Here is a 9,905-nt window from a genome sequence, read left to right as displayed (position 1 = left end):
GATTGAAAAAATATATGAATTTTCGAAAGTTGTGATAGTTCCGAGCAGTTATGATCCTAAGTTGTACATGTACACCATGTAACCTACGTCATGAAAATGAAGCACTGATTTCACAGTGAATGAAACCCTTGTTATGTAGAGAGGTTTTTTTTTTCTTTTTTTTTCTTTCTTTTTTTCTTTTGGGAATTTTCGAAAGTTGTGATAGTTCCGAGCAGTTATGATCCTAAGTTGCGTGTGACACCCACCCCAATCCCTTTAGTCCCTTTAGTCCCCCTCTCTGCTTCTTCTTCTTCTTCTTCTTCTTCTTCTCAGTTCTTGTTCCTCTCTTTCTCTTTCTTCTTCTTCTTCTTCTTCTTCTTCTTCTTCTTCTTCTTCTTCTTCATCATCATCACCATCATATAAGAATTTTCGCCAACAGCTGGACCCAGCCGTATATACTAATCTCTGATTATATCTTGTCTTGTTCTAGCCGCCGATGACCTGTTTGAACGGCCAGCTAAAGTCATGAGGAGGGAGCTTCTGGATGGAGCGAGGGCCCCGGACATACACGTCAAAGAACTGGAAAACGTAAGGAGAGCCATCTATAATGAAAGGCGAAAAACACTCCCCAAGTTGCCAAAAAACATCGAAGACGTCCACAATTGTGTGGAAACGAGTGATCTCATCTCAAGCAAAGGTGAGAATATGGTCCAGTGGAACGATAAGGAATCGGGGATCATTATCTTTTCGACGGAAGCCAATCTGAAGCTCCTGTGCCAGGAGAACGTGCGAATCCTTGCAGACGGCACTTTCAACACCTGCCCCAAATTTTTCCTTCAGTTGTACATTCTTCATATATACAAAGACACTGTGTACGTACCATGTGTCTACTGCCTCCTTCCAGCAAAATCAGAACAAACGTATACATCCATGTTTACCATACTCAGAGAAGTGTGTGCTGCACATGATCTTGACTTTCAGGTGATATCTCTCAATATAGACTTTGAAAAGGCTTGTCACAAGAGTGTGTTGGCATTGTGGCCTGATGTCTCAATCCATGGGTGCCAGTTTCACTTGTCGCAGGCGTGGTACCGCAAATTGTGCGAGTTAGGACTGTCCGTTGAATACAAGACACCAGATTCAGAAATTGGTCGGTGGCTGAAAATGTTCTTCGGCCTTAGTTTCGTGACGCCTGAGGATGTCCCAGACACAATGGCATTCGACATCATGCCCGACACCCCAGACGACCCCAGATGTGTCAGATTTGCTGACTATGTCTGCTCGACCTACGTCGACGATGGTGCCCAGTTTCCACCGTCAGTGTGGGCCGACCCTCAGATCGACGGGGTGAGGACCACAAATGGATGTGAGTCCTTCCACAGACATTTTAACGATCAGTTTTACGTGTCTCATCCCAACATACACGAATTCATGCAGAAACTGAAAGAGGTGCAAACAATCACATACGTTAAAATCAGCACAATCAACAGTGGACAGGGACACACGCGGCCGAGGCCGCAACGAAGGCAGAAACTGCTGGAACTGGGGAGACTGCAGCAACGATACAACACGGGGGAAATCGACAGGAAGGAATACGTCAAGTCCATGGCCTGGAAAAATTTGCCGGCCATGCTGTGACTTCCCCCCTCTTGTACCTTTGCTGCAGTCTCTGTGACTGTGATACCAGACACCCGAAATTTCTGTAATTTCTGTTATATAATAAGTGAGCAAAATATTCTTATACGCATGGTTTAAGTCTTCATTCGTTTTTATCGACTTGTCTGTGTAATAAAGACGTGTTCAATATATAGATATACAAGTGTCAGTTTTCATGGATATACAAGTGTCAGTTGTTAATGTCTCAATGTCTCACATTTGACCGAGCAAAGACACGCGCGCTAGTTTCACATCACATTTTGCTAAAACACGCGCGCATCTTACATATACACCACGCGCGGGAGTTTCACATGCGCGGAAGCTTCAAAATTGGGAAAGTGCGCGGAGTGTTCATGCACCCCTCTTCATGTACTTGAAAGCCCTTTACATCAGTCTTTCATGACAAACCTTGCTTTAACAATTGCCTCTTGAAAAAGCACTGATTTCAATTAGTAACATAGTGACAGCTTAGGGTAACCTTCGCCTACATTCTCTTGCTAAGTGTGTACAGAGAGGAAGAGAGAGAGAGAGAGAGAGAGAGAGAGAGAGAGAGAGAGAGAGAGAGAGAGAGAGAGAGAGAGAGAGAGAGAGAGAGAGAGAGAGAGAGAGTGAGAGAGACTTAGACTTAGACTTAGAACATTTTATTGACATAAATGGTAAACGTGCCCTTTACATTCACACTAACACATCCGCACGCATATAACCAACATAATATAATGAAATCATATAGGCATAACATGTAAATGTACAGTAAATAGGCATAAGCACCACGGCCACACGAAACACACAGTCTAATAAATATACGAAGTAAAACAATATGAATACTATATGCTATTAATATGTAATATGACGTGAATATAATTATATAGTAATATTAATATAGTATACATTAGACAGAACTGTAAGATTCACATAATTATGTCACCGTGGGTGTGTACTTACAGAGAACAGTTTAGATGTTTTTTTAAGGAAGATTTAAAGATATTTACAGATTTGCTAGTTTTAACATTCGAAGGAAGAGAGTTGCACCTTGACGGCCCAGCAAAGGAGAGAGAGAGAGAGAGAGAGAGAGAGAGAGAGAGAGAGAGAGAGAGAGAGAGAGAGAGAGAGAGAGAGCTCAGAACTCAGAACTCAGAACTTTATTACATAAGGATAAAGGTTTTAGGCTTAGCCTAATCTTCCAACCTGTCCTTGGAACATACTACATAGAATAATTGTAAACGAAAGCAAAGACTGCGCACATACATACACACACACACACACACATCCACACACACACCCTCGTATACACACACACGCACACACAAGCTCACACACACTTACACACACACACACACACACACACGCACACACACACACACACACATGCACACATATACACACACACATGCTCGCGCGCGCGAGCGTGCGCTCGCTTACCTACACACATGCACATGCTATCATTTCATACCTAAAAGGAGCAGTATCTAATCAAAGTATTAAAGGTCAACCACATTGCTCGGTCAAAAAAATTCTGCTGAGAGAACATTACTAAATAGTACCAGATGCAAAATATTGGCAAGCAAAGTCCTTTGGTTTAATAGATATCGATCAATGAAAGTGGGTTTTCATACCTGCAATTAAGGGTAAGGGAAGTAAGAATCTAAAACGCAGCCATGGCTGATCTCCCCTCGCAGTGACGTCAGCAGCTGTATTGGCATGGCAGACCATGAAGAAAACAGTGAAACAAGCAGCGTTTCTTCACTGGAACTATCGTGCTACAGTAGTGATTTTGAGGTTTTGAATGAACACGATCTTCAACCATACCAGTTTGAACCTGAGCTGTCCGATGCTGAGGTTGAGGAAACACCCGACAGAGACGATTTTAGCGAGTCTCTCGATCGTTTGATGTCCACCAACTGGTAAGAAACTACCACTGATTCAGTGATTGTGAGACTCTTCCTCGTATATATTCCTATTATAGAATCGATTCTGGTACAGCTTGTTTTGCAGTCAGTAATTTGTAAAGTTTGTGCGATGTCTTCTTTTACCCTTGATGCAATTCATGCATGCCAGAAAGTGATGCGCATTCCTGATTATAATTTTAGTCAAAACATCATCCTACTGAGTAGTCAGTATGCCCACTCAATCATTGCTAGTAGCAGTCCCCAAAACTAAAACTAGCCAAATCAGTACACGTATGAATATACCAATGTTCCAATGGAATAACAAGTTATTATGGTTTTGTCTAGACATAATGGTCACTACCATTGGTTGTGAATTTGTCCATTTCAGTTGTTTTACTGCCTTAGTAGATCAATTTTTTTGTGTGAGTTTGTAGACTACAGAGAATTTGAACTAAACTTGTATCAAATTTTGTGTGTGCAGGTGTCAGTGCGCAAACTGTGCAGGCATGGGCTCAATCCGAGAATGCCGCTGTTGTCAAGAAATTCCAGAAATGGAATCACTGACAGTAAGCACAGGGGTGGGCTGCATCACTGACCACCCTGGCTTCAGATCAGTGTGCTTGGACCACTATGTCTTGGAGACATGCTATCACTGGTACAACCAGCAGTATGGGAGGGCTATACAGGATGCTAATGAGTAAGTTATTTTTGTTTTAGAATTGTAATCATGATACTATAAATAGGTTTATGTCATAGATGTGCAAAAACAAATAACAATAAAATAAAAAAATGAAAATTAATTGTCAGATATTCATTTTTATTTCAAGACAATTCATTTATTCGCATGTGCTAATTCTGAGCAAAGCAATATGGGGAATGTTTTCAAGTATCCTGATTGTACACTTTGTGTACTGTGGACTGGGTGGCCGAGTGGTAACGCACTTGCGCTCGGAAGCGAGAGGTTGCGAGTTCGACCCTGGGTCAGGGCGTTAGCAATTTTCTCCCCCCTTTCCTAACCTAGGTGGTGGGTGCTAGTCTTTCGGATGAGACGAAACGCCGAGGTCCCTTCGTGTACACTACATTGGGGTGTGCACGTTAAAGATCCCACCATTGACAAAAGGGTCTTGTGTGTGGCGCACGTTATATGTCTTTCGGATGAGATGAAAAACCGAGGTCCCTTTGTGTACACTACATTGGGGTGTGCACGTTAAAGATCCCACGATTGACAAAAGGGTCTTTCCTGGCAAAATTGTATCGGCATAGATAAAAATGTCCACCAAAATACCCGTGTGACTTGGAATAATAGGCCGTGAAAAGTAGGATATGCGCCGAAATGGCTGCGATCTGCTGGCCGATGTGAATGCGTGATGTATTGTGTACAAAAAATTCCATCTCACACGGCATAAATAAATCCCTGCGCCTTGAATATGTGCGCGATATAAATTGCATAAAAATTTTTTTTTAAATCCCTGCGCTTAGAACTGTACCCACGGAATACGCGCGATATAAGCCTCATATTGATTGATTGATTGATACTGTCATTAATACTGTATGCTTGTTTTTCTTTCCAGGCAGTATCGGTATGTAGCTTACCGCATGCTTGTGCGGTGGGTCTGGAAATGGCTGGGAGAGACATCAGGGTCACCTTACCAGCTTGTGCGGTTGCAAGAATTAGAGAACAGTTTCCTAGTGCAGATGGGCAGTACGTGGGTTATAGGGACCCACGACCTCCCGATCACAGGGCGGACGCCTTACCACTAGGCCACCGTGCCGGTTTGTCTTATTAGTGCAGTAGACGAATTCTGGCATTGTAGAGTGACATACTGTGTCCGGTCAGCAAGATACGATTTAAAGAAGTCACAGACCGAATCGTTTCTCAAATAATAGTGAGCGAGAGAGAGAGAGAGAGAGAGAGAGAGAGAGAGAGAGAGAGAGAGAGAGAGAGAGAGAGAGAGAGAGAGAGAGAGAGAGAGACGGACGGAATGACGGGCGGGCGGGCAGGCTTACAGACAGACAGATAGACAGACAGTCAGTCAGACAGACAGACAGACAGACAGACATACAGACAGACAGGAAAAGAGAGAGAAAGAGAGAGACACATACACACATACAGACGGACGGACGCGCAGACAGACAGACAGACAGACAGGCAGACAGACAGACAGACAGACAGACAGACAGACAGACAGACATATTGAATGACTGACTGAGAAGTGGCGGACGATGACAGAAACATAGACATATTTATACGGTGATATCAACACCATCATGGGTTGACTAACTCTGTAAGTATGCTTTGGTACAGATCTGGAAGAACATTTTATGAAAACAGTACCACTGGTACGCGTGATTATTGACACGTAGTGTTTTCGGTAACCGCTCTTTTCATTTTTGGTGCGTCGATGTATTTTCTCATTCATATTCGAGCATAATCATGTTCTCGGCTTTCAGTGTCAGTGAGTACTAAACGCAGGGGAGACCTAATTGGGTAATACTGTCATGTATTTTAAATTTCAACAATATCGGGAAGATTTAAGTCGGGAAAGTCGGGGGGGGGGGGGGGGGTGTCAGAGAGATGATGACTATCAGAGACTTGCCAATTCAAGGATTTCATCCAAAATGTTGTCTAATCTTATCAAGCTGAGCTAAGTTATGTGAACACACAAACAAACCTTTAAGAAAGATTCACTCAAGCATAACATTCGATAAAAACATAAAACAACATGACATGCCAATAATCAAATACTAGATCATTAACATGGTAACCACAGGGTAATCAAAATCTATCACTTAACCTTATACAACTATGTACCTATGTTGCAACTGTTTTGACATGTGCAAGTTATCCATAGAGGTTGAATACAGCGAATGAAATTGTTTTGAGCGTTCCAGCGCCGTTAGTTTTCTGAAATGAATCAATCAATCAATATGAGGCTTATATAGCTATTCTGATGAACACGTGGGGGAATTCGGGGGCTGTGGTCTCTTCCGATCATCAAAGCATAATGCTACGGAAGTCGGCCATTTTTCTCAATATCCAAAAGCATATTGTCGATAACAAAGACGCATGGTTCCGGTTTACCCATCTGTACCACGGCGATGTTTCTATCGACAACAGCATACACTGACAACTTAAAAAGCTGTTTCAACAACTGTGTTGTGAAATCGAATGCACTTGGAGTCAGTTTTTCTTCCAAAGTCAGAAAGCGTGTAGCGGTGTGCATGCCTGCGCGAACATGATGCGCGTAAGAAGTTTGTCTGCTATCAAAACCTGAGATCAACGCATCGACGCAAAAACTGTCATTTTGTAAGTTTGGAACAACAAATCAAGGTCATAACAGCTATATAATCGCTATTGTGTTTTCAGCGTAGCAATAGGGTCCGATATTTAGACTCGAACAAGTATAATGCGACTCGTCTTCGACTCGTCGGCATTATACTTGTCTCGTCTAAATATCGGACCCTATTGCTACGCTGAAAACACAATAGGTGTTAATATCGCGCGTATTCCGTGGGTACAGTTCTAAGCGCAGGGATTTTTTTATGCAATTTATATCGCGCACATATTCAAGGCGCAGGGATTTATTTATGCCGTGTGAGATGGAATTTGTTTTACACAATACATCACGCATTCACATCGGCCAGCAGATCGCAGCCATTTCGGCGCATATCATACTTTTCACGGCCTATTATTCCAAGTCACACGGGTATTTTGGTGGACATTTTTTTTATCTATGCCTGTACAATTTTGCCAGAAAAGACCCTTTTGTCAATCGTGGGATCTTTAATGTGCACTCCCCAATGTAGTGTACACAAAGGGACCTCGGGTTTTCGTCTCATCCGAAAGACTAGCACTTGAACCCACCACCTAGGTTAGGAAAGGGGGGAGAAAATTGCTAACGCCCTGACCCAGGGTCGAACTCGCAACCTCTCGCTTCCGAGCGCAAGTGCGTTACCACTCGGCCACCCAGAAATGTATTGGTCCATGTTAGGCAGTGGTCCATATAAGGCAATCTTCGCTGACGACGGTACGGACATGTTTTTAGCGACCAAACTTTATTTGTTGCTCACCGGATGCTTCGTGTAGCTATAAGCCACCGGGGCGTCCTTATTGTGTGCCTTTACGAGAAACAGACCACGTGCAAAAAATACTCGTAATGCTGTGTTGTAGTATTCTTTGTGCTTTGGTTTATCGTATCTAATTAAAAGGACCCTATTCTGAGGTCTCAATTCTTTCCCACGATCTTCCCGACTCATGCGATGTCACTTTTCCTTTGAGAGTTTTTGCCACCATTTGGCGAGGAGTTGTGAGCTGAGAATACAAGCGTGTAGCCTAATTAAGTAGCACGCGAAAATCACACCTTGACTCGATCGGACCGACTGGTTCTTGTAAGAGCACTTGACAGTCTCTGCCTCGTACTCTCCATCTACTTAGCTTCGTCCAAATAGGCCCACTTCAAACATCACACGCGGAATTTAAAGCTAAGACAAATAACTTGAGCTGGACACCACATGTGGTACCACGCACTAAGACATTGCCAGCATTGAAAAAAATGTTTTCGCGAGAAATTCATGTAAATAAAATCAAGTTGAATTGTTAAAAAAAGAAGAAGACAAAATCGAAGTCGGACTCTGAAAGGAATAACGTTTCACTCAGACATGTTTTATCCAGCCCGTCACGTCTTCATGCATGAAAAGCGATTTTCTTCTGACAGAAAAAAAAACCCACAGAAAATAATACAAGGACAAGATGAACACATGTGAATAGGATTAAAAGCAAACGGCAAGTCGTGTGACGATTGTTACTGACCACCACGTGCATGCAAATATTTGCTGTCCCCCCTCCCCTCAACATCGTAATCGTATCGGCTCTGTCCCTTTTTGCCCTCCACTTCTCCCCGGACCACCCCCCTTCCCCCCCTCTCTCTCTCTCTCATCTCCTTCCTTTTCAGTAAATAGCAGTTGTCGCCACGCATCCGACTTTTTTTGTAAGTATCTCCTTTGCAAAGCTGATCTGATAATAAAAATATCTTATTTTTGTAAGCAAACGACTAAATCGCCTCAAACCATATTATTGACAGTGCATAGAGAATAGGTAGCAAAAAGCAGGCATGGGAATTGCTCTCGGTTCCGCTAATTTGAGAGGTTAAGAAATTAAATGTCAGAGGAAAGAAAAAAAATGTCTGAGGAAAAAAGTCAAAATTTAAACATGTGCAAGTGCGTTTTACATGTTCAATCGCTCAAGCGTCTTTGAACAGAATAGTTCTGAATGCGGAAATGAGTATTGACTGAAGCTTGTATGGGTGAGCCAAGTACATGTAGTTGATTGTAATATTGACTTTCGACCAATTTCCACAGGATTTGATCTACATTACTCGTCATAAAAAAACTACATGCACACATTTAGCTGTAGATCTTTGTGATGCGGCCAGTTATATTAAAACAAGATATATTGCCAGAAAGGTAATTTCTTTACCGTATGAAATAAAGAGTTTTATTTTTTTTATGAATTAGTGTTTATGCCGGAGACCTAGGACACCACCCAAATTTAAATTCGCACGTGGTGGTCAGTAACATTTGTCACCCAACTTGCCGTTTGCTTTTAATCCTATTTACATGTGTTCATTTTCCTTGTGTTATTTTTTTTCTGTCAGAAGAAAATGGATGAATGAAAGACATGACCGGTTGGTACTTCTTCAAGAGTCCGTCTTTAATTTATTTTTTCTCTTTTTTTTAACAATTCAAATTGATTTTATTTATGTCAATTTCTCGCGAAAACATTGTTTTCAATGCTGACTGGTGCGAGGTGTCTTGGTGCGTGGTTCGCACGTGTGGTGTCCAGCTCAAGTCGTGTCTTCCGCGTGTGATGTTTGAAGTGGGCCTATTTGGACGAAGCTAAGTAGATGGGGAGTACGAACATCAGCAGATTCCACGATTTTATGATCCTACCGGGGATAAGAGACAGAGACTGTCAAGTGCTCTTACATGAACCAGTCTGTCCGATCGAGTCAAGGTGTGATTTTTGCGTTCTACTTACACGCCTGTATTCTCAGCTCACAACTCCTCGCAAAACATCTCAAAGAAAAGTGACATTGCATGAGTCGGAAAGATAATAGGAAAGAATTGAGTCCTCAGAATAGGGTCCTTTTAATTAGAGACGATAAACCAAAGCACAAAGAATACGACAACACAGCATTACGTGTATTTTTTGCACGCGATCTGTTTCTCGTAAGGCACGCAATAAGGACGCCTGTTAACCCGTGATTTGTAAAAATTTAAACAAAAACATTTCTTTTTTCATGTCTTTCTTGTCCCATCGCTGAGAAATTCGGATCGCTTCCTCCAAGTGGAAAGCTAGCAAGCGATGGGACAAGAAATACATAC

General features: G+C 42.3%; 1 protein-coding gene across 1 annotated transcript; it reads left to right on the top strand.

The window, feature by feature from the left end:
• The first annotated feature begins 2,983 nt into the window (after positions 1 to 2,983).
• LOC138954778 (uncharacterized) lies at positions 2,984 to 5,390 on the top strand. The gene is made up of 3 exons (XM_070326547.1): positions 2,984 to 3,536; positions 4,003 to 4,218; positions 5,093 to 5,390. The coding sequence occupies exons 1-3, from the start codon at positions 3,334 to 3,336 to the stop codon at positions 5,280 to 5,282; spliced, it is 609 nt and encodes a 202-aa protein (XP_070182648.1). The 5' UTR covers positions 2,984 to 3,333; the 3' UTR covers positions 5,283 to 5,390.
• Positions 5,391 to 9,905: the final 4,515 nt, after the last annotated feature.

Source organism: Littorina saxatilis, unplaced genomic scaffold (assembly GCF_037325665.1).
Source record: "Littorina saxatilis isolate snail1 unplaced genomic scaffold, US_GU_Lsax_2.0 scaffold_1042, whole genome shotgun sequence".
NCBI classification, from domain to species: Eukaryota; Metazoa; Mollusca; class Gastropoda; order Littorinimorpha; family Littorinidae; genus Littorina; species Littorina saxatilis.
The sequence above is the reverse complement of the archived record's forward strand: the minus strand, read 5'-3'. Positions and strand labels throughout refer to the sequence as shown.

Bases quoted from the DNA above. Each gene is read 5' to 3' on its own strand.
- LOC138954778 (XM_070326547.1), top strand. From the start codon at position 3,334: ATGGCAGACCATGAAGAAAACAGTGAAACAAGCAGCGTTTCTTCACTG. The intron at 3,537-4,002 runs GTAAGAAACTAC...TTGTGTGTGCAG, and splicing joins CGTTTGATGTCCACCAACTG to GTGTCAGTGCGCAAACTGTG. The intron at 4,219-5,092 runs GTAAGTTATTTT...TTTTCTTTCCAG, and splicing joins GCTATACAGGATGCTAATGA to GCAGTATCGGTATGTAGCTT.